The sequence below is a fragment of the Lissotriton vulgaris genome, chromosome 1_1 (assembly GCF_964263255.1).
Source record: "Lissotriton vulgaris chromosome 1_1, aLisVul1.2, whole genome shotgun sequence".
In the NCBI taxonomy this organism is placed as follows: domain Eukaryota; kingdom Metazoa; phylum Chordata; class Amphibia; order Caudata; family Salamandridae; genus Lissotriton; species Lissotriton vulgaris.
In genome coordinates, this window is record NC_141685.1 from 1102121407 (window position 1) to 1102147642 (window position 26236).

General features: G+C 40.7%; 1 protein-coding gene across 1 annotated transcript in view; it reads left to right on the top strand.

Moving 5' to 3' along the window:
• The window catches only part of LOC147748679 (A.superbus venom factor 1-like), a 1557217-nt gene that overhangs the window by 1376514 nt on the left and 154467 nt on the right, over positions 1 to 26236 (top strand). Inside the window, exon 38 of the mRNA XM_086963549.1 lies at positions 22753 to 22836. Within this exon, the coding sequence (XP_086819675.1) occupies positions 22753 to 22836 (84 nt within the window). The remainder of the gene's footprint in view (positions 1 to 22752; positions 22837 to 26236) is intronic.

The window sequence follows — 26236 nt, forward strand, 5'->3', positions numbered from 1 at the left end:
GGACCCGCGAAGCGGGTACGGCGAGCAGTGGTGTAGAAGCAGGTCAGCAGCCCAGAACCAGGAGTCTAAGAGCAAAGGTCCTAGTAGCACGAAGTCCAATCCAGCAAAGGTTTTTTTCTCACTTTCTCATTTCAATCTTTATTTAACATCAATGCCATAAAGATTACCAACAACAATAGCATTTAAAACATCTTAAGGATACATTACAATTAACTTAAAAGTACTCAGCCAAATTTATGAGTCCCAGGACTTGCAGTACATCGTTCAGTTCCATACATTTATCACTTAATATTTCACAAAAGATCAAAGTGAATTTACAATCATAAAAGCAGCAGCTGTCAGGAAATGTCATCATAAAAAAGAAACAAAAAGTGATCAACCACAAGGCTGTTCTATGTCATGCTTTAGTTTAAAGTGCACTACGCATTTTCTTGCAGTTAAATAGGCAGGCTCAAGGGAGAGACCTCAAGAAGTTGTACAAAACACGAGATTAAAGTGCAGAGTTGACATATTAGTCTCAAACCTTGAACAAGTCAGCTGAGCAAGTACTGTCGGTACGCTAAATAAATGGTTGTGGTAGTGCTTCTCCTAACTCACATATAATGAACACACATAAAATCAAGAAAACAATTCGCCACTTAAGACTTGAATCTGATTCAGGAAACGGAAAAGTAATTTCCATGAGTAAAGCAGGAATTGAAAGCAATATTAAATCAAAGCATTAATGGTTCGCAATGCAATAGCTCAAAACATTGGTAGTGCATACAATATTTATAGTGCTCTTAGTGTGAAAAGAAAAGAGGGATAGGGTAATGGTAGGGAGTCGGTAAGTGAAGGACAGGGTAAAGGTATGGTGACATGGACACATTTATTGTTATGTACAAGAAGACCTTACCGGCCTATTATAGGTCAGTTGTTCCCAGAGATACATAACTCATAGATACATATTTATTAAGTTATTCCATTCTATGAGCTTGTTGATATGTGGTAGATGGTCTTTTCTTTTCACACTAAGAGCACTATAAATATTGTATGCACTACCAATATTGTATGCACTACCAATCTCATCCGATTCAAGTCTTAAGTGGTGAATTGTTTTCTTGATTTTATGTGTGTTCATTATATGTGAGTTAGGAGAAGCACTACCATAACCATTTCTTTAGCATACTGTATTACTGACCCAGGCGGGTAGTTTTTTATGGTTTAACCCCTTTAAAGCTCAACACGAGCAAGTACTGTCAGCGCATCATACAATTGCATACATTTGTCGCTAGGCATCACACAAGGGATAAAAGAGATTTACAAACATAAAGGCAACAGTTTTCAGAAAGTCGCATCATTAAAAGAAGGAGTGGTCATTCCCAAATCTGTACTATGATGTGCCTTGGGGAATGATACACTGTGCATTTCCTTGCTGTTGGCCAAAGCAAACTCAAAAAGGCAGAAATTAGGCAGTAGTGCAAGACTGCTAATTTACAGTGCAGAATTGGCATGTGGGTCTCAGACCATGGGCAAATCGGCTCGTTATGAAGTATCAGAGAGCAGTTAAACAAAACACCTGTCTGCCGACACATTCTTTCATTAGATGAAACAAACTCAAGATAAGCAGACCGTAGAAAGGAGTGCAGGATAGTCAAAGGTGTCTACTCTTGGTTCGGTTTAAAACTTCTCTACTCTCTCAATTTCACACACCCCTAGGAATATCCACCCTCTGAACGACTTATGCTGGTTCATGGTCACATACTTTGTTTTGGTGGAGTTAACTTCCAGTCCTCACAGAGAGCAGAATTCATCAAATCGATTCGATAAACACTGGAGTCCACACAGGGTCTGAGACACTAGTACAGTGTCATCAGTAAAAAAAAAGTAGCGTGGGCGTTCTCAGACCAGAAATACATAGAGCATCATGGGGGCATGTTAACAAAAACTGGACAACATCATTTAGATTCAGCAAGAACAAGGAGGGGGCCAGGACACATCCCTGTTGAACGCTCTTGCTGATCGGGAGAGGGTCTGTGAGATGTCCCTGGTCCCTCCACCGTACACTAGCATAGTTGTCCTCATGAATACATACAAGAATAGAAAAAATGTTCTCAGGTATCCCCATGTCCCTCAGCAGCTGCCACAGCATATGGTGGGGAACTATGTTGAAGGCGGATTTGAAATCGACAAAGGCCACATACAGGTTGCCTCTGCCAATTTGTACCGTCTTCGAATACATGGGCAGGAATCCAAAAACCTGGTCTATGGTGCTAGTTTTCTCCCTAATAAAATGAGTATATTATATTCTTCAATCTAATGCTGGATTGCTCCAATAACCACCCGACAGAACACTGTTTGAATGGTTTCTATCAGGCTTATTTGGCTTATCGGCCTATCGTTTGAGATAAGGTTCCTATCACTCTTTTTGTAGCTGCGCACGACCTCAGCTCCTTTTCAAGACTTTTGAATAAGTGTGCCCATTGAAATTGCGTTGGACGGCACTAGTATGTATTTGGACCAGTTTTCCCTGGCACTAATGAAGATGTTACCTGGAATGCCATCAGGTTTGGGAGCTTTGCCGCGTAAGATGGCATCAAGGGCAGATTTGATGTCACTTAGGTCGAATATGAGTGTCCCCAGTTTGGGATCATATTCCATTGGGTCTGAGCATTTGAGGTCTTGGGAGCTATCAGAATATAGTGCTTTGAAATGATTTTACCAGACAAGCGGAGGAGTATAGTTTGCTGGTTGACCTGCAACCCTAGGCCACGCCACGAGAGACCAGAACCTGAAGTAGTCTTTGTCAGAGCATGATTTGAACATGTCATGTCTGCTCTTCACATTCAACTCCCTTTTTGCCTGGTGTTGAGAGAGCTGGTATGCTTTATGTGTCTCTTTTATCAGCTCCAGGGCTTTAGATCTAATAGCCAGTGCTAGCTGCCTTGTTCCCTGTCTACAAGACTTATTGAACGAATTGTTGGTTTTATTACTCTCAGAAGATTTACGAGGAACTTGGAGAAGAGGGTGCTAAAAAAAGGAGCGCTTGCTGGTTAAAGAAGCGTGTGTGGATTAGTACCTGGGGAATAGATATTAAACTTGTGTATCGATTGTGACACAGGCTATATGCTCCAGGTTTCCTGGAATAAACAGATGTCAAAATCTTCAATAAAATCAATTTGGTCAGGCAGTTGTCATTTGGATTTTAAGCCTGCCACATTCCAGGAGACCACTCCTAAGGTGTTACATATGTTGGTATTTAATAAGTTAGTGGCCTAAGAGATTTTACTAGATGGAACCAAGCTTTTAGCAGAGGAATATGGAGGCTACATCAAGTGGGGCCTGATGATTGGGAACTGAGGTGCCCCCTGCAAGTAAGTGTTTGGGGTGCAGTAGATAATGCCCTAGATTTTAAGGGTCATGAGCTGTTAGTCAGGGGCCACTCGCAACTCGCCTCACGGAGAGCCTGTTGGATCGCAGGGGATGGGAAATTTACATAGGACACTCCAAATCACGCAGAAGAGAGTCGCGGTCAGATGTAAAGTTTGGCCTTGGATTTGATTTGGCCATGCTTGAGTCCCGGATATATTTGAACTGGATGGATGAGCCATTTGGTGGGCAAGTCCTGGTCTTGAGGACCACCAAACTGTCTGCTTCTTTCATGTCAACAAATATCAGTTCAATAAAATTAAATTCAGAACCATGGCAGGATATCTTCCAGCATGTACATTGTCTTCCACAATCATGGATCTACAACATCTTACATGGAGTCTGGCAGGGGTGAACTTTTATTGCATTTATTGGGTGTAGGGTGCCTACTGTTTTTCGACATAAGTTTTGCTGCAGGGCACCATGCATTTTCGAAAGTCCTGCAATTACTAGTTTGGTGTAGAATGGCATAGCCTAGGGGGGCTGGATGGTATCTCTGGCTAATCCACCCCTGGATTTTTGGGGGCCAAACAAGAGCGAGGTGAAATCTGAATCTAGCCCGAGGCATGCATATCCCTATTAAATTCGGAATTCGTGGCACCCTGAGCTGGCCTGTCATTTGACCTTCTGTGCAAGTCCTCTTGCCCTTTTGCTTGATTAAATGGAAAATTGTTCCCCAACTACATGGTCCACTCTTTTTGGTCTCGGTTACAGCAACTAACAAATGCTTCACTATTAAGGGTGAGCGCAACTCGCAATGTTTTACTCCGTGGAATTCTGCGGAGTTACATAAAAACTCCTAAGCCCTTCCTGACAGGAGGAACGTTGATCTTAGCTAAAACACTGGCACTTGAGTATTATGGGGACTCAACAGGCAGATCATTGCATTCCGCCTTGTCTTCCGACTACTATCAGAGAGGAGAATCTGAGATTTCGATGAACAGGTCTCAATTTTGCATATTCGAAGGACTCGACATTGCTTTATAATAAAATATTATTTTCAGTGTTGCATCACTCAAACACTCATCCCACTAAATAAGCATAATAAATCTGAAACTTCTGGGACTTCACAGAACATTATCAGTCCTCGCTTTGAATTACCCGCACATGCAGGATACGACTGAAGTTATGTTATGTTAAAATATTTATTGAGTGCATGACGGTCCCAGCAACGGGATGTCCCAGCACTAAAACAGCAGGGTAGAGTAGGTAGGTGGGAGCAACTAATGATTAGAGAATAGCCAAGTCTTCACAGCCCTTCTGAAGGACCAGTGGTTTGAGATGCTTCTGGTAGGGAAAGGCAGGGAGTTCCAAAGTGCAGGCACAATTGCCTGGAATGAGCGCCCTCCGTCTATGACTCTGCGGAACTGGGGAACCCGGGCCAGGTGTAGCTCAGCCGAGCGTAAGGCTCAGGTGGGAGCATATGGGAGGCACATACAACTCAGGATTGCTGGGCAGAGGCCCGAATGAATCTTGTGGGTGATACAGAGAGCTTTAAAGTGAATTCTTTGCTCTATACGCAGTCAATGTAGTTGGCGAAGGAAGCCAGAGACCTAACAGAGCTTGGGGAGCGTGAACAAAGTGTGGGCTGTGGCATTCTGGGTGCGTTAGAGCCTTTTGATCACTGACTTATTAGAGCCAAGGTGCAACGCGTTACAATAGTCCAGCCTAGCCAAGACAGTGGCATGGACAATCGACTAATGGGTGTGAGAGTCAAAAAGTCCAAGAATGGGCTTTAAACCCTATAGCAAACTGAAGTAGGTGCCTGCTACTGATTTGGCATGGCCGTCAAAGGAGAGGGTACTATTCACCCAGACACCCAGATTCTTGACAACAGTCTTAGGCACGGGGTGGGCCAAGCTCTGAAGGCCACCAAGTGCTACTCCAGAGATGGAGGTCTTTAAGACAAATGGCTGCTATCCACTCCAAGATGGTGATCAGGTACTCCTGAAATTTTGCAGAGTCCTGATTAGGATTGTTAGAGAAAGAGAGCACCAGCTGCGTGTCATCAGCAGACGACAACAAGGAGATGATTTGTGCTTTAGCTACTAGAGCTAAAGGCCGGATGTAGATATTGAACAAGGTAGGACTCCGCACGGAACCCTGGGAGATGCCACAATGTAAAGGATGAAAGAGTGAATGAAAAAGGGGGCCAATGACTTGAAAGGTCCTGTTGGTCATAAAAACAAGAAAACCACGAAAGGGCTTTCAAAAATGTAAATTGATACTTGTATAGCGCACTACTCACCCGCAAGGGTCTCAAGGAGCTTGTACGAATACCGCTGTGGAACCCGTCCTGGCTTTCCCTGTGAGGCATCCATTCCTGGGCACCCCCAGGGTGAAAGCCAAGGATCCTTAGCGTTGTGGGGGCCGTTGTGGAGATTAAGCAAGCTATTGCCCAGAGTTGCAGAGTGGGACTCTATGATTAGAATAGGCACCGAGGCGAAAATTATCAGGTCCATGGAATTTTGAGCCCAAGACCCACCGAGGCGGGGAATTGAACCCTGGACCTGGGCTAGACCTCTGCATCAGGGTCTGCCGCTCTAACCATTGAGCCACACTTCTCCACTCCACATTGGCTTTGCCAATGATACCGATCTACCACAGCCAGTGCAGCACAATCTTGTGGGAGACTGTGTCGAATGCGGCACTTAGGTCGAACAGGATCAGCGCAGAGGCTCTGCCCTCATCCAGAGTGGCTCGTAGTTGCTCAGTGACTGCTAGCAGAGCTGACTCAGTACTATGGCGAGCCATGAAACCATTTTGGGAGGGGTCCAGTATTGACTGAAGTTCCAAGTACTGAGTTAAGATAGAATTAATGTGGGATTCTGTTATTTTGGCTAGAAATGGAAGCAAGGAAATCGGGCAAAAGGTTTCTGGCCTGTTGGCCTCTAGTGACAGTTTTTTCAACTGAGGAATGACTTTGGCATGTTTCCAGGGTTCCTGGACAGATGAAGAGGATAAAAATAGATTAGTCAGTTCCAAGTACCCCGGTAGGAGACAATCTTGGAACTTTATAAAGAGGTCAGGTTTAAGAGGATCACTTGGAAACCTCGACTTTACATTGGAGAACAAGGCTTCAAAGGCTTTGGAGGAGATAGGAAGAAAGCATGACAGGGAGTGGATTGCAGCACCTGTGGGGGATCCCCGGGGGGGTCATGGGCAATGCTAACAGGGCAGAAACTGCCATAAATGCGCTTGACCTTACTAATTAAATATTTGACCAGTGGCTCACATTGAGAGTTGGAGGAGATGCTGCTCTCAAGGACAGGAGGGGATTTCACCATATCTTTTAAGAAGGAGAAAATCGTTTTGGTGGGGGTGCTACTCGTGTTAATTTCATTAGCATAGTAAGCAGCCGAGCCTTCCGGACCAATTTATGGTAGGCCTTGATCAAATTTCTTTACTGTAATTCGGCTATGGCATCATAGGAACATCTCCAAGCTCGAAGTGGAACCCAGTAGATGATTTCCCAGTCTACCTAGGGCAACCCAACCCGCGTTATCAGAGTGAGTGGTACGGAATGAGCACGTCTAAGATGCAAAGTCAAGCATTGAGATCAAATGCCCCATATCACATGGAGTGACAGACTGCAGGACATCTGGGTGGGGAAGTAGAAACCCCCTCTTATAGGCAACACTTACCCACATCTAGATCAGAAGGATGGGTGTTAAACAGAGGCATGTTTATGCTGGGGCTTCACTTTTAGTGCCCTGCTTCTAAAGTCACTACCAATTCAGAATTTTAGAGGGCAGTCTGTTATCACTTCTTTAATGCATGTCATGTCCCGCAATTAACAAGAAAAAGGGCCAAAGCTTATGGCACTTAGGTGCTCACAGCCAATTTAGTAGGAGGAAACATATTCTTATTTGGGCTGTGGAAGAGCGGCGATCTTGGATTCGTTTGAAAGAAATGTTTTCATTGTATTGGCTAGAGAACTTTTGTCAGCTAGCTTCATTGGTTGTGGTTGGAGACTATATTGTGGCTTTGGAATGGTTGGAGAAACACAAGTTGCTCATTGGCTGTGGGGCTCTGATAATCAATGTGCTAAATGCACAATATTTAGTGTCTGTTGGTCCCGCGCTGTTGTCACTGGTCTGGCTTCAATGATTCCATTATAAATATGATGAGGTATCTATTCCTCTGTTTGTCTGCCAATGAGTCTGCACTAGATGGGGTAGTAAAGACAGTATGTGAGGAACAAGCACCCATACACTTGTAAGGCATTCTTACATTTATTGGACTCTGCCATGCAGTAGCTCTATTGTATGAAGCACCACAGAGAGCCAGCCAGCCAGTATCTGCATCACGAGTGCATGATCTCACTCAACTTCATTACTAACGTTCAAAACCCCACATTTATTGGAAAGCATTTTTTGGAGAGTGGGAAATTACACCCTAGTGTCCCACGGCATTAATTTACTGCCGTTGGGCTACTTCTACCAGCCACCACTTAAGGCAGGTATAGGAATTAATAGGAGAGATATACATGAAAATGGTTACTGTACATACAATGTTCCAGATAAAAAACAGTTTGATTCTCTCCTAACTCTAGATAAGCTAGACTGACTAAACATCTTGACTGACTAAACATCTTAACTACAAACGATACATCTCAAATGATAGACAGCTTACATCCTCCTTTAGATGAACACGTACACAACTCTGAGCTTGGAATAAACCCGGACAAGGGTACAATTGTAGACCTTTTAGGAAGATCTGCAAGCAGCATTCATCTAAGCACAGATACCTCATCTTCTAGCCCGGGTATAAGAGCCACTTAAGATACAGGCCCGATACAAGAGGCACCATCGACTTGTATAGTAATATCTGATAGGCTAGATGATTGTAATGGCAAGGTTATTAGTACTTGCGCACTAATCTGGAATATTGAAGGCTTACATACAAAGCTCACTAATCCCCCATGGCAGGAGTTTGTAGTAAAATGTAATATCCTCTGCTGCCAAGAAACCTGGGTGGTAGATAGTATCCATACTGCTGAGTTGCTGTCTGCACATGAGAGATCTAAGGGAGATCCATGCATTTATATATCTCACCATGTGAACGCTACCAAGATAACCTTGATGATATCCGAGACTTATTATCAATTTGTCACCATACACATCGATGTACAAATTGTGGGTGTATTGAAAAATCTTACCAGTATCCTTAACAAGTTACATAATAATATAAAATATGCATTTGTTGTTTGGGGTGGAGATTTTAATACTGCTTTGTGCCCGCTTATTAGAGGGGAAAATTGTGGGCTATTATCTGCTGATGACAATACTTATCCGCATTTACCCACTCAATTTACGGGGATTATTTCAATGAGATTTTACTTTCATTTGACCTAGGATTTGCTAAGGATTTATTCCACCAGTACCCATTAGTCAGATGTTTAATGGAAGAGGTATGATCGTGATTATTGATTATATAATCCTACCCAATAGACACTCGACCACTTTCCATTGAGTGTGACATTTTCTTTCCCTAGAATGCGCTAAATGCCCAGGGCAATTTAGGTCATCTGGTCCAGGATATAGCCTTGAATAAAATTAATGGCTACTCCCTACGTTGGTCTAAGGTAGAACCGACTGAATTTACTTGGAAAATTCTGGCTAATTGTCAAGCATCATTTTTAACTTGCCTCAAGGAGACAACCCCCATGCTGATATTTTAGCATCTTGTGCACGGATTACCTGCAAAATAAAAAATGCTCTAAGATTGGAGAATAAAAAACTCATGAGAACAATCAAGGGTGTTATGACTCCAGATGCACAAAAGCATATACAAAATTGAAACACACCATACATAAACCATCAAGAAATAGCCAAGAAATAAAACCTTGTAAGGGGAATATAAGCAGGCCCTGAAAGTTCGCAAAGGCGAATTGAAAGATAAAGCATGGGTTGCCCTGCACGAATTCACGCTGACAAGAGATAATACAGCATTCTGGCGAGCTGTAAATGCCCCATTCCTTACAGCCTATACCTACCATAGAGATTGCCATAAATGAACGTCAGTGGGTGGGATACTTTTCAAAAATTTATAAACAGGTATTAGATGAGAGAATCATGATCACCTTGCACCTGTTGCAGGGAATAATCCCCCCAGTGACCATTGTATAGATCTCTGTTTTACTTTAGATCAGGTCAATTGTGCAATCAAGGCTAGCAAGAGTGGGAAGGCACCTGGCCCAGACTGGCTTCCAGTAGACCTTTTTAAATCAAATGTAATTTTATGGGGCCCCCTTATAGCACAGGTATTGGTAATTTGTTGCTCCACCGGTTTTATAGAGACATGGTCAGAATCATTATTGGTTCCAATATTCAAGAAAGGTGACTGCCAGAACCCTGCATGTTACTGGCCAATATCACTGTTAGATTCTTTGTTTAAGGTGGCGGGCGTGTAGTGCTTAATTGGCTCCTGGTTTGGGCAGAAGATAATAACATTTTATCTGATTTACAATTCGGCTTTCGACTGGGTCTAGGCACAGTGAAATAAGGGCTAAATCTTAACATCTTACTGCGGAAGTATACACCGGCCAAACAGGGAAGAATATACCTGGTGTTTGTCGATCTCACTGCAGTCTTTGACTGCGTAGTACAAGGCAAACTATGAAATATATTAGTCGACATGTGGTGGAAGTCCCATTAGTACAGTTTCTGAGACAGATTTACAGTGACGCAAAAGCAAGGGTTCGTTTTGGGGCTAAGTGCGAATGCACTGCACCTTTCACTGTGGAGTGGGGGGGTTAGACAGGGCTGCGTCATGGCACCGTTCTTATTTACACTCTACACCAACGGTTTGGGCCAAGCCTTGGTGGACCAGAGCCAGGGCTTGCCTCAAATAAACAACCACCCCATAACTGCCCTACTGAACGCTGACGATGCAGTGCTGATGTCCCAAACGCAATTGGAGGCTCCAAAGGGTTCTGACAAATTACAGTGTGTTTATGGAACATTTGGGTCTTAGAGTGAATACTTCGAAAACGTTTATTATGAAGTGCGGTAAAGGCAGAACAAAATGCAGAGATATACTCATTGATAATAAAAAGGTGGAATCTACCAAGACATTCTCCTATTTAGGTATTTTATGTGACCAAAAGGGGACATGGTCCCAGGCAGTCAAAGCTAGGAAGTTACTATTCATGAAAACCATGGCCGCACTAGCTAATTTTGCAAGGAAACTTGGTAGAAGACCTCCTGTTGAGCTGGTGCATATATCAGGCAAAATGCATTACTACGGCTATATTGGTACAGGTGTGTGGGGTTACTGTGATCCAAACCCCATACAGCTGGTGAAGAACTCCTTTTTAAAAATTCCTATTGGCTGTTCCAGGCAGCACCTCTACCTATATATGCCATTCAGAATTAGGGATACCGCACATCTCGGACCTAATAAAAGTCCAACTTGTCTTCTTGTGGCACAGGATCTGAACTTCTACAAAAACTACTTTTAATCGTGAAAATATAAGAGACAGCTTCAAGCTTTAGAGGGCATTTGATATCCCATGGCTAAAATACATAAAAGATTTTATGAACGATCTCGGGCACCCTGAATATTATAATGACCCGGGATCCATAATCTCAGTTACCAGAAGGGATTTTAAAAGATATTGCATGACACACCTGAAGGCAAATAGATTCTCAGTAGAGGCATTAAGACCATCAGTTTAGTCTAATCAAATGATATTGACCACTAATGTTATTCAGCTGTACCTAAAATTTACAATGAGCAGATATGATAGATTTGTACTGACTCATTTTAGATTTGTGATTTTACATTGATTAACAAGATTCCCCACAATACAGGATTGGTCCAAAACATTGAGCAATTGCCCATGTGACTGTTTGTCCCAGCAATCGACAATACATATATCGTTATTTTGTAAATTCTATGAAATACAAAGAAGGAGATGGATATTCCCTTTTTTAAGAATATTGGGTCTGAGACAATGCCTTCCAGCATTTTTATTACTACATTGTTTAGATAATGAATGTTTTACGAGGTCAATCTCATCCTTTATACAAAGCGTAAATAAATGTAGAAAAAAACATTCTGATATGAAATTCTCGAAATAACTTGAAGGAAAATCTAGTAAAATGTGTTTCTTCTGAACTCCATACTATTAAATATATTTATGCTGTCCGGAAATCCGTTAAAACCGATTGTGCCCGACAGTACCCTTCTTGCAGAAAATCAGCTGACTCTGTTTAAACTGAGTATCACTGATTTTGCGAAAGTACAATCAGACTCTGGAGCAGCTGAGGAACAGAGTGCCCCCCACCCTCCATCGAACTCACTGGCCCAGGGAGCGGCTGGAGCGGACAAGCCCGGTTTTCCCGTCTGCACCCTCCCATCTCCTTGCCAACAAAAATAAATGCAGGCCAGTCCTACCTGCAGTGGAGAATCATGTTTATATGCATGCTGCCTTTGGTGTCATACATGTGGATTTGGCACTACCCCTTTTGTCCCTGCACACTAAGTAACTCTATCTCTGCCCTCTGACTCAAATGGAAGGACGGGCGCTGGAACTCCTCCGAGGAGTGGGGCCCTGGCAGCAAGCCAATCAGAAGTCACAGAAGCCTGCTGATTGCTAGAAGAATTAGACCCCCCCCAAAGTTTTTATTAGCCCCCCCCATACAGCGCTTCAGCACCTAATCAGGGGTAGAAGTGCTATACTTCAAGTCCTTGTATTTGACTGTGTGTGTGGACGTATTTCAGACATTAGCAATGCATGTGATCTCAGGCACCATCTGTGTGTTCATGAGTGAAAACCCCCTCTGAAGTTGAGTAACCTGCTGGGTTTCCCGCTCTGACGCTCAGTGACTGAGGCTCAGTGAGTGCACTGCTGCTACCTTCACCCACACATGGGGTGTTTGTAACTAAGCAGGCCAATGCCAGAAGTACGAGGCCTAGAGCTGGGGCACAGAACGTGTGCGTCTGTCCTCATTGGGGTCTGACATCCTGCTGTCATTGCAGAGAGCTTTCTCTGCACCAAGCTCTCACTCACACACATACAGCTCTCTCACACACACCTATCTCTCACACACATCATCTCTCAGCCTCACCCCAGTCATGTGTGTCAGCCCAGGCTGAGACAGCTTCCCAGGCTGGCGACCGTCTTATTGCAGCAGCACCCAAGTACTTCCAGGTCTTTAAAAGACCATTTACATGTTAACAAGGCTTTGTTGTGTTTTCACCCCTTCTCATAGCCCCTGCAGCTCCACTCTTCCTGTTGCTGGAAGACTTAGCCCCCACTTATCCCCCCGAAATATTTATTAGCCCCCTGAAATTTCACTCTAGTTGAGCCTCTGGACCCAGTTCCCCTGTTTCATAACATAACATGTACTTTTGTACAGTGCACGTATAACCCGAAGGTCTCAAAGCGCTGAATAACAGATGTAAATTGTTACCTAACTCAATGGTACTCATTTTATTGACCTCAAATGGATGAAAGGCTGAGTGGACCCGCCGGGATTAGTACCTGTGACCCTGAGGTCGAACACAGGCCCCTGCTGTGGATGCATTTGTCCACTGCACCACAAGACCCGGCTTCCAAACTTTCAAAGTCAACAGCTCTGGCCATTACGGTTTCTTTAAGTTTAGAAAGCTTTATTGATTCAAATAAACATTGCAAAACGTTATTACAGTAAAAGGGCAATAAAAAGACTGATCAAATATATGAGTTATACAAAAAAAAAAAAAAGAATTTGCCATAATCAAAAATAAATCCCAAAAAGGATTAATAGGAAATATACCTAGAGAAAATGCCTTTTTTGAAAAGTTTTAAGAAGGGGAGAGGGGAAGGAAAAGAAAAGAGAAAGGACAAAAGAGAGAAGAAAGGGAAGAAAGAGAAAGTAAAAAAGGGGGGTAAAAGGATATGAAGCTATGAGGGGGAATTAAGGCACATGTCTGGAGAGAAAATCTGTTAGAGGTAACCACAATAAGTCTTTTTTGATCAAAAGGTGGGTTGTGGAGGCAAAAGCACGATCAAGTCTATGGTGATGACACAACAAATTCCACCAAGCACTAAAAGACATTTTTGAAGTGTCCATCCAGTTGGATGTTATAACCTGCAAAGAAATAGCTATAAACAGATCAATGAAACTACGAACATTGTGAGAAACATTCCAAATAGGAGAAGAACCCCCTAAGAATATATGAACAATATCAAAAGGGTGATTTGAATATCGTTTAGCTTAGACCATATTTGGCACCATAAAGCTTTAAATGAAGGACAATGAAAAAACATATGCAAGAAATCACTCTCAGCATAAGAACAAGACCAGCAATGCTTATTATCAGAAGTTTTGAATTTAAACAAATCTGTGGGAGTAAAAAAAAGCCTATTATAAAAAAAATATAAAGTCTGAGTAGTACTGGCTGAGCAATATACAGTTTGTATTTTGGACCCGAGAGAATCCCAGATTGAGAAAGGGAAATCCTGCATTAAATCCCTTTCCCAAGTGAGCTCTAGTTTGGATTTAGAGCGGTCACTGACTGAACGGGAAAGGAGCTTATAAATGGCAGTAGCCTTGAAGGGGATAGTGAAGTCTGGAGGGGGAAGATCAGATGGGCAAACATCTGGTAGGGAACTATGTAGGGAAATAAAGGTGGATAAGTCAGATTTAAGGAGGGGGTATTGAAAGGAGTGTACCTTAGACAAATTGTAAAATGTGCGAATATCAGAGAAGCCCATTAGGGAATCAACTGTGAGAAGTTGATCATAAAGGAGAATGCCTTTATCAATCCATTCCTTCCAAAAAAGTGCTTTATTATTAATCTTTAAGGAATGATTGTACCAAATGGGAGTGAGAAAATGTAATTTCGCTTGAGAAAAGAAGGAACGAAAAAGTGACAAGGAGAGAGCTTTTGAATGTTTAAAACTAGGAGTAAGGAATCGTTTAGGAGGCTGAGATAATCGAATAGCTGTGAGAAAGAAGAAAGGTGAAAGTTGAGCCAATTCAAGTATACTCCAGGCTGTAATGGGATAAGGAGATGAATCAGCTAAGAAAGGCCAAATTTGTTTCAAAGTGAAAGCAGAATGAAATTGAGATATTTTGGGAAAATTAACTCCGCCAAGGTTCTTAGGTTGTTGAAGACGAGAGAGAGAAATTCTGGATTTACGATTATTCCACAGGAAGGTAGTAAAGATGCGATTAATAAGTGTAAAGAAGGAAGTGGGAAGAGAGATAGGAAGCATAGAGAGATAAAAATTAACAATAGGAGAAGCATCATCTTATTTGTTGCCAATCGACTCCACCAAGATAAAAACAATGGAGACCAACGATCAATAAGAGAAGAAAGCTTAGTGAGGATATCTTTGTGATTAAGTTTTATAGTCTCCTTGATAGTATTAGTATAAAGAATACCCAAACACTTAATATGCTGAGGGTTCCATTCAAAACCAGATCCATGAAACATATGAGGGAGGCAAAATGCATTGAGAGGCAAAACTTCTGATTTATCTATATTTAACTTGTAGCCGGAAACTTCAGAATAAGTGTTTAATAAAGAAAAGAGAACAGGTAGAGACGTATCAGGATTAGAAATATAAAGTAGAATGTCGTCTGCATAGGCAGTAAAATTAACATCAGTATCCTTATAGACAAAACCAGTATAAGATGTAGAATGGCGAATCAGTTCAAGAAAAGGTTCTAATGCAAGGATAAAGTGAAGGGGAGACAAGGGACAGCCTTGTCTGGTGCCTCTACGTAAAGGGAAGGATTGAACACCATTAACCCAGAAAGAAGTGGAGGGGGAAGAGTATAACAATTGAACGAGTTGAATAAAATGAGGTCTAAAGCCATGCCACCTAAGAGCACCAAACATATAATCCCAAGCAACTCTATCAAATGCCTTTTCGGCATCAAGGGTAATAGCAGCAAGAGGGGAGTTCATTTTTGACGCAAGATGAATAATATTAGGAAAAGTCCTAAAATGATCTGTGATGGACCTACCTTTGACAAAGCCAGATTGATAAACATTGACAAGATTAGGAATAACATTATTTAATCGGAGGGCTAGAAGTTTTGCATTAATTTTACAATCAGTATTGATTAAGGAGATGGGCCGATAATTCTTACAGAGAGATGGATCCTTTTTTTTTTTTAGGAAGTAAACATAACATCGCCTGCGTAAAAGAGCCTTTAGATTCACCCATAGAAAGAAAGTGAGTGATTAAAGTATAAAGGTGTGGCAGAAGGATAGACTTGAAGTGTAATTAAAAACGAACAGTAAAACCATCGGGACCTGGTGACTTATCCTTAGGCCAAAGAGTAATAGCATGAAGGATTTCTTTTTCAGAGATGGGAGCATCAAGAGAAGAGAGATCTATAAAAGCATCAGGAGCTTTTGGAATAGCTTGAAAAAAGGAATCAATTTTATCAGTGGATGATGGAGATTCAGGAGTATATAAGGAGGAATAGTACTGAACAAAACAATCAAGAATCTTATCATCAGTGTACTGACGTTGCCCCTGAGTATCAGTGATAACTGCAAGCTTAGATTCTTGTTTCTTGATTTTTAGGTAATTCACTAATGACTTACCGGCTTTATTACGCCCACCGTACATTTTTGCATTGAATTTAAGGAGATTGTTACATGCAGCATCCCAAAAATGTTTATTAAATTGGAGTTTAGCTTTAATAAGGCAGGAGAGTGCATCAGGAGAATTAGAAGTAAAAAAAAAGGTGTTCAAGCTCCTTAATTTGTTTAAGAAAAAGAGATGATTGGAAGAGAGCTTTTTTCTTTTTGCGAGAGACGAAGTCAATAATAAAACCCCTAGCAGCAGCTTTGAAGGCATCCCAAATGAAATGAAAATGGGACATGGAGTTGAGGTTAACATGAAAAAATTCTTCCATAAAAAGGGTAAATTTTTCATTGAATTGGGAATCTAAAAGAAGAGAATTATTAAAGCGCCAACGTCGAGAGCTGGAGATAGGAGATGGGTAATCAATATCAAAGATAACCGGGGCATGGTCTGAGATAGATAGAACCGATTTCAGAATTGGTCATGAATTGGAAAGTGTGTTGAGTGATAAATATATAATCTATACGAGAGTGTGAATCGTGCACAGGGGAGAAAAAGGAGAATTCTAATGTATCAGGATGGGAAATCCTCCAGGAATCGATTAAACCTCTGGAAGAAATGGCTTTATAAAAGGATTTATGCATCTTATTGGGAACATATCTAGATTGGGATTTGCGATCCAGAAAAGGATCCATAAGTTGGTTACAATCACCACCCAAAATCAAATCAGCATTTGCATGAGAGGAGAGAAGCTGAGAAAAAGCATTCCAAAAAGTTAAATCCACACCAGTGGGGCCATAAACATTGCAAAAAGATAAATTTGTATTATTAACCACAACATCCAAAAATAACCATCTACCATCGCTATCAAACAATTCATTTTGTAACTGAATAGAAAATGATTTATGAAACAATATAATAACCCCATTCTTGTTTTTCACAGATGGGGAGCAATAAATCTGTTTTAAAGCTGAAAATTTGTAAGCCCACACTTATATTGCTACAAACAAAACTGTACGTTCCATAATGTGACTTGCTTTTGGCTTAAAATTCAGGATTGGCTGAAGATGTCACTCGTCACTTTGTGTCCCGCTGGAGTACTGCAAATTATACAGACTCCACAATATGGTACCACAAGCATAAGCCGGTCGTGACTTCTGAATCATCAGTACTTTGTGTACTATGATTTTCTCAGCCTGTATTTATTTTGAAAGTAAAACTACAAGTCCCATAATGGTGTTCCCTATAAAGCCAGAACTGAAACTGCCCCGGATGACAAAAGGCCACAGAGTGACAAACCGACCCACAAAACAGTTGTGGCATACATCAGGAGGTTTCACAAGCAACACACAAGTAAACCCTAGCAAAAAACATACAACCAAAGAACAGTAACTTTTCTAGCATCAATAATCTGAATTAGCCGAGCTGCCTACATCCTATATGGAGTGATTTGACATCTTTGGAAGCAAATAAAACATGTACCAATGTGGACTGTATACTTTCAGTCAAGAGCCCTAATACCAGATTTAGAACTTTAAAAAAAAATTGTGTAATCCTGGGTACATCACTTTTGCTGTACACATTCTAGAGTGTATATATTCTGAAATTAAAATAAGTGACAACCAATTGTACAGTGACTATTATTTTCATAATTATATCTTCCCACCCACTTCCCCATTACATCCTTGCTTGTGTACTCTGGTTGAAACCAGGCCCCAAACTAACTGTAAACATTTGTTCAAGGTATGTTTTCTGTGTATATAATGCAAAAGGACAAAGATGCAGTAAATTAGCTAAATCAAGTGGGTTACATCTTTCACAATGGCTAGAGAAAACCCTTCTGCAAAGGGCCGGGAGGAAGGCGGGCCGAGTCATTCAGCTTCGTATAAGAGACGGAGGGTGTGCTAGCTTTTTTTCTCGTGATAATTGTTCTTTGGGACCCGCTATGTGTGTTCAGCCAGGAAACAATTAAACTTGCATATAAAGTTATGTTTGTGCCGAGAGAATGAGGGCATAGTAGCCGCTGCAGCAGTTATACTCTAGAACGTACCTGTGTATGTGTTTAATCACCTCAACCCGCATGCACAGATAAACACACTTCTATTTATGGAGAAAGACGCTGAGATATTGAGAGGAGTACCCATGTGTGCTGTTTTGACTATGCATAGAATAAGGGCATTTTTTAAGTCTGCAGAATTTGTATTTGCGTTTTATATTTAAAACAGAGTGTGAGTGGATATAGGCCGTTGTTGGGGGATGTTTGAAATAGGCGTTGAGTTTCTCCTTTCCCCTTCTATTTTCCCAATACCCCTCCCCCCAGGCACTCGCTTTGACACTGGATCCACTCTAGCACCCAGGCTCTCTGCGCTTCCTCTGGGTGCTGCACACCTAGAACTTGAGAGATCCAGGCTCACGGAAATAATGACCTTCAAGCCTTATTATCAGGCCCTCACCTGCATTGCATTGTGTTGTAGAACTGCTATAGTTCTCTCATGGCTCTTTTAGTGGCCTCAATGTGCTTTCTGTTTGGTCGAGTGAGTAGCTACCCTCTTGTGAATCACTGCAGGAGGGGAAGGGTTGGTAGAGGTGCCTGCTGCACGCAGACCCTACTGGAGCCTACTATACAGGGTAGTCCCCCATGCAGTAATAATATTACTGCAATCGAGAGGTGTAATGAGAATTCAGGAGCAAATAAATGTGGCAAAATATGCATAACAGCAATCGTTGGAGTATGACAGCCTTATTGGGCACACAAATGACCCATTCTTGCCTCAGCCTTGGGTGAACTTCTGCCCTTCTCATGTGCCCTGGTCTGAGCTCAGACATGATCTGGACACAAATTGCTGCTGTCGTTGTTTGATGGTCAATGTTGAGATGGCCTTTTCACAGATAAATGGTTACCTGGGAAGGAAGGGGTGAGCACCCATGACCAAAGACTCACTGAAGAAGTATTGTATGGTGTAGTACAATAAGTTTGATTTGTTAATATGTATTTGGTCCTCATATACACTGTATGTACACTGTCTATACACATGCACTATCCGTGCAGAACCGTTCTATAAACACCGGAAAAACACAGTTTCTGTTGTTTTTAATGGCGCGAAAATGTGTAACCACTGATAATCACTGTTTTTTAAGGTATTGAAATCACTGGAAAACACTGAAAAAACCACACCAGAATTTACCAAAAATGGAAACTGAAGGCAGGAAAGCCTAAATATATTTTAAGTAATGTTATTTCATTCAGCCTTTGACCATGAAATACATATGTGTTTTATTGTGTATGCTTTTATGATTTTTCTGCAAAACATTGAATAACACATTTATTGATTGATTGATTGAATGACAGTATGTGAGAAACGAGCAGCAGAACTCTTGTAAGGCACTCTTAAGTCTATTGGACTCTGCCATGCAGTAGCTTCTATTGTATAAAGCACCACAGGGAGCCAGCCAGTTAGTATCTGCATGACAAGTGCATGATCTCACTCAACTTCATTACAAACATAGCCCAGTTGTACAACTTAAACTCTGGTCATCACCTCATTAGGGAACTGTTGTGCTTATTTTGCATGTATGTGTGTGTCCTGTCTTGTAAGGAAGACCCTCAGCAGGGGTTTTGTGCAAACTTTATGATTTCATGAGGTACTGCTCCGGTGACAAGCTACACAGTCTTAGGGAAAAATAACACGTTTTACTTGGCATTCTAGTGCTCAATGATTAATTCCACTTGTGGAGCGGCAGAATTTATTAGTGATTCCGTTTTGTAAGAGTAGCACAGTATTACCAAATTCCTCCAATTCTTCAAATGGAATAACAAATTCCCCCCAACCCTATTCATCATGTTGGTGAGATGAATTATCATAGTCTTTAGTCCCTTTATCTCAGCTCTCATCTCCCCAAGAAGAACCTGGGGGAGGTCCTGAGGTGGTTCTGACAGCCATGCAGACACCCTCTGGTTGGACAACTCAGAAGATGTCACAGGGGTGTCTAGAATAGCTGGAGCAACTTGCAAGGGTTGAAAGCGATTGCTGCAGTTTATAGTTGGCTCTAAACGGGGTATACGCAATGAAGCTGAGTGATTGTGAGCATCGCTACTAGGGATCAGAGGTGTAACCTTTGCCACAGGAGTTTCTCTGACTGATAGATGCTGAAACACTTTATTTTTAAATAGTTTGGGGTGAGTGTGAGCAGCAAACTTGGCTTACTTTGTAACTTTCCCTTGGGACCTTTTGTTAAGATATTATTGCTGATGATGGATTCAACCTCTTCTATCAAGAAGTCAATCTTATTTAAGGTGCAATTCCTAGACTTATTAATCATCTTAGGGTAGATCTGAGCTCCTCGGGTGGACACTGTCACTTTACACTTGCCCACAGTACATACAAAAGGTAGACAGCTAGGAATGTTAAGTGCAGATAAAGATGACAATGAAGAAACACAGTCACAACTTCAAATCAACTGTATAAAAAATTCACAAGTGAGAGTTCCTTTGCTCCATTTAAAGTATCCTGATATCATAGAATGTACAATCCTAAAAGAAAAAGGAGGTTGTAGACCTCATGAAATAAAGCAACCCAAAAACATCTGTGGTGCAAATCCTGAGTAGGCCGTGTATTGCATAAACAAGAAGGTAAGCAGTATTAACAGAACTCAGAGCAATTGGGTCAGCAAAGTAGGTAATGCACCCATGTGAGACAAAAGCATTACCTTCTGTCGAGAGACCAAGAGGGGTGGCCCAGCTCAGCTTCCTCTGGGCTCCGATGGGGGCAGACAAGCCCTCTCTTGCCACAGGCATGCACCCGGGCATGCACACAGGCATGTCCTGAATTGTGGGAGCTTCCTACCCCAGCCATGAGCAGTAAATCAGTGCTCGCAAGGAAAGCAGCAAACAGTTGTGACCAACACTGAGGGAGTATCCTAGTGCTTATGAGCACAATAAGACCGCTTGTTTGGGCTTGGGAGAGCAGGGGGACCTAGTAGCAAATCAGTGCAGGAAAGAAAAGCAGCAAATACTTGTACCTTTTGAACTTTCATCATGTAGTCCATACATTTGCCTATATCATTTCAAAGTTTGTTTGTCTTTATGCGTTTCATAGTCTGCTATACTTTGCTGGGGGAGGACTAAAACCTTGGTATTCTTAACCTTTTATTGTCTGGGTGCACGGTCACCCACAGGTTGACTTTTTTCAGAGCTCATAATGAGGGATTGTATCAGAGAATGTAACCATTTTGTGTACTATAGGCCTATATAGACATGCAATGGTACATCTGTGCTACTAACAAAAGAATGTATGTTTATGTATGTGTGTCTGTATCAATATATATCACACACAACCACACACGTATATGTATAAATATATAAATGCCCACAAATCATTTAAGCAATTCAGGCCTCATTGAGGATATCATCCGATGGTTGATCTTTCTAAGTTATATCAAAATGGTGCTCAGAATAACAAGGCAGAGAAAGTACAAAATGTCCAGTGCTAGATGGATGCTTGTCACCCAGACACCTTGTTTCCATTTTTAGACTTTTATCAAACACATATGCATTCTGGGTATGTTTATTTTTATTGCTTAAATGTAACTATAGCAGTGACACTCAAAGTATGACCCGGTGACAGCTTGCAGCCCTCCTGACCTTCACATTTTTCCCCCTTCTGAATGGCTGCACTGGACTCCATTTTACTTGAGAGAGCATTTACATTCAGATATATGTTATATACATGGATAAGAGTTTATTTCCAAGTTAACTGAAGTAAAAGAAAATAAGGTATCTTAACTTTTTAAGAAAGATTTATTTTTCAAGACATTTTGCAACCAACATTTAAAAATATGATAGATTCTTTTCAAAATTCACAAAAGTATTTTTCATCAACATGAAGACATTTCACCTTAGTACATCACATTACAACAGCGCATTGAAAAGTATTTTTTTAAAGTGATAGTCCCAAAAATGGACTTAGAAACATTCATGCCTCTTCCCTCCCTGACAACAAAGCCAATAGTGAACTAAGAGGCAAGTCAGTTGCCAATTCCATCTGGGTGGGCTGGGTTGTTTCTATGTATGGACAACATTATAGTTTATTAAATCAAACACAAGAGAAGATTTTGTACTGAGCATATCCTGAAAGCATGTATTTCAAGGTGGTCTTACATGTGATAATGAAGAAAAAGGAGGCAAAGTGAAATGAAAACTATTGCCAAGGATCACACAATGTGGACAGTTTGGGAAGCCAGGCTTGATTCAAGGTTTTTTGGTTTTACATTGTGCAATTCTATTTCATTCCAATCAATAATGTTTTTACACCGGACTCTTCCAAGGTAGTGACAGCAAGTGAAGTAAGCTCACCCTAAGGGGCGGTAGAGGGATAACGATTCAGATAGAGCTTTAAACAGTATTGTCAAATCTGTGACTCTACTAGAGACTAGAGGCTTAATTTAGAGAGCAGTATGGAATAAAATCCTCAAGAAAGCTCCATCTCTCACTGAGTCCACCATGTACATTCTTTACCTCCTATCCCCCCTCCCCTAGTGTAGCCCTACTCCCCCCCTGCTGGCCCCAATGCGGACCTCGGCCACATCACAGACCATACTTTGTGGCCCTCGGAAAATGTTTGAGAGTACCCATGGACTACAGCAATGGTTAATCTTGATTTGCAAAAGTAAGCCTAGGATTGAAAAAGTGGTGTCCTGTCAGCATAGAGTTATCTGGCCACCCATGGGAATGATGAGGTGCAGAAAGCACCCACAGTTTACATTACTCTAATGCACTCTTTTTTGGTGATCATTGCCTTTTACAGAAAACTGTTTTATGCAGAAGTTTGTTGGTGAGATCTCAGAAGGCAAGCGTATTGAAGGGGCATGTGAACCTGGAGTTGACTATGGTAAGTCCTCAAAATATGTATTTGAATTTAATTAGGTCTACAAATATACAAAAGGGAAACCTTGACAGCTAACCTGTGGTGACCGGTCAGTGAAAGAAATGTATAACATCTAAATGGTAAAAACCTCAAAGACTCAAGGAAGTATTAGCTGGGATAGGATAGGTATTAAGACTAAGAGCCTGATTTAGATCTGGGCGGATAGGTTACTCCATCACAACAGTGACTGTTATACCAACCACCGAAATATAAATCCCAGTAAATTCTGGGATTTATATTTCGGCAGATGGGATATCCATCACCACTGTGACGGAGTGACCCGTCCGCCAAGATCTAAATCAGGCACTGAGAGCAACACTTCTAAGTTTTATTGATTATTACACATAAATATATATGCAAAACAATCTATTCCCATATCTGTGCTTTAAAAACAAAAAATACGGACATTTGAATGTGTTTCCATTTTGTCAATCATGACAGAAGCTGAATAGTTGTGCATATTGACAGCATAGGGAGTTAGGAAAACTAAGAAGAATTCCTAATAAAGATCAAATAGCTTAACTAAAGAGTAAATAGTTATAGATGTGCACACATGCTAGTACTAAAAAGTTAATGTTTTCAGGCATGTATATTGTTCTATTTTATATGACTACTTAGAGCAGTAAAACACTAGAGCATCAACAGGTGTGTGAAAATGTGTTAGCTAAAAGTAGAAATATACTATTGAAACGTCATTCTTACATCGACCAGGAATATATTTATGGATAAATACAAATAACATAAAACAAGTATGCATGAATACTAATGACATTACACAAATATGAATAAATACAGACAGAAATGCCAAGAAAGTAAATATCATTTAACTGGAAGTCCTAATTCTAACTCTGGACGATAGTTTTCTGCCTTGAATTCAAGCAGCCATCATCCGGTCAGCCAGTCTCCCTTCAGCAGATCGAGTGACAGAAAAGTGCTCATAGAATTCCCATGTTTCAAAAGTACCCTTCTGTCTGGCACCCTATTGATCATAAACAACCTCCTGTTCTGCCCTCTATCAATCTTATGATCAAAATATATTATCACAATTCTCTCTTTTTGAGCTCATGGAAGTAAAGTGCAATGAATTTTTGCACCATGTTTCTCACATTATATAAAAAGTGCAATCTATTCTGCCACCGTTGGTCTTAGACACAAAAATACTACTCATTATGGCCACCCCCATGAATTATCTAAGGAAACAACCATCTCTTCTACAGTCATTTAATCCCCTTGTTAAATAGTATGATTCATATTGCCCTCAACGATGTTCTGGCAAAGAGTACCCAACATCTGCATGTCATTGATTAGTCTGTGTATATTTCATAACACAAGGGTAACATAGGCACCTGGGCAAATTTGTATTTTTTTCAAGGAAGAATGGTATCTAACATATAATAGTTCAACAACAGCTCATAGATACACACTGTATTCCCAAAACAATTTTTCAAAAAGGGAAATTGAAGAAATAAAATTCAAGTGCATAAGTGATTGTGGGGTGCAAAAACGTGCTTGATGCTAAGGCGAAACTGATATAAATACTCTATAAGCGTACCACAGTTTACACAATTTGTAAGAAACCAGGCCACATTACCTGATTACCTGCACTTCACAACTGCACAGACTTGGTGGTTAATTGGTGCTCAGCACAGGGTCTCATGTGTCAGGCCCCGGCCAGGTTGCAGATTGATTGCTGCCTCTGATCAGCTGTGTTATTTTGCGCAGACCACACTCCTATTTAAGCTGACTTTGCTCTTTGAGACTCTGGTGCTTCCCACTATATTTTAGCTGACCAGCTGGTTTTATTCGCATTCACAACGTGATGCCCCTGCATCCTTTAAACAGAGATTATTGTATATACTTCAGAAGGATTTTACTCTACCCTGACACGGGCAGACTTTGATTCAAGTCCTCATGATGATCTTTTTATATATGTAGATCGAAATGCCTTCGACTAACTAAGTAGACCTGTTTTAATAATTAGATTGAATAGACATGCTACTTATAGATTGTGTAAATTGTGATTCACTTAAGGTGTATTTGTATCACCTTAGTCTAACCAGTAACCATGTATTTTTGCACCCCACTGTCACTTATGCACTTAAAATATTTTTCTTTAATTTTGTTATTAAAAACAGTGCATTTGGAAAGCTTTTTCTATTTACGAGTCGTTGTTTAACTATTATATATTAGGGACCATTGTTCCTTGAAAACATGAATTAGTCTGAGGTTGGTTTAACTAGGTAACTAAGGGAGACATGTATGAATGCATCTACCAGTTGAAAGCCCTGCAATTCAGTAAATCGTATGGTTTGAGGCAAGTAAGTATTTTTCAATTTTTACCAAATCGCTAGATCGATTTAGGAAACCACACTGAGAAGGTATTTAGAACTGTTGCATTTAGACTCTCAAACCAGGGAGAGTTACCTTTCACTGCCGAAAGGGACAGGGTAGTATACCACTATAATCCAAAACAATTCTCTTTCCTGCGTATTAGTCACCACAAAAACCTAACTTAGTCACTTGAACGAAATTGATTGCAAAATTCTCATCAATAACAAGCTCACTCTGTCGCCTTAAAATATAGAACAGTACCCGCTTGTTGATAAACAAATATTATTGATAAAACTAGTCAAATATTATGCACAATTAAAAAAAAGTTATTAATATACAATATTTGAAAGATTTATAATTAATTTCAGACCAATAATCCACAAGAGATTTTTAAAATCTCAATAATCACCCCAAAACATTTTTAGTGTAAACATTTCTCATAGCATTATTTTACACGCCCAATTTAAAAATGCATTACACATAATATTACAAAGAATTTTGTGATGCTGTGTTTTGGTGCTACCCTAGCGTCTTCAGGACAACTTAACATAAGAAATCAATGGACTTATTCTGGAAGACAGAGAAACATATAATCAATCTGGACTTCATGTCACAATAATTTCAATACTTTAATTTTAGTGCAATCCATTAGCCAAGGAGAATTTAAATCACCCTTAATAGAGTGCATCTTTATCTGTACAATTATGACGTAAACAGAGAAACTGACCAAATGGTGTATTCCTTTGGCAGCTTGGGTGATTACTTGTGTAGTGCAAAATGGTATTTCAAAATGTCGGTTTTGTGAATAATTCAACCTCAAGTTTGTCTTCCTTTACTTCTATTTTAATGTCTAAGAAATCACATTCAGACTGATTCATAGAGGAGGTGAATTTCAGGTTGGGATCCCTACAGTTTAACCATTCAGTGAATATGCACAGGTCCTCCTTTTATCCCCACCAAATAAAAAACACATTGTATATAAATTGTGACCAATGTGTTATATTTTCATAAAAAAGGGCGTTATTGTTATATA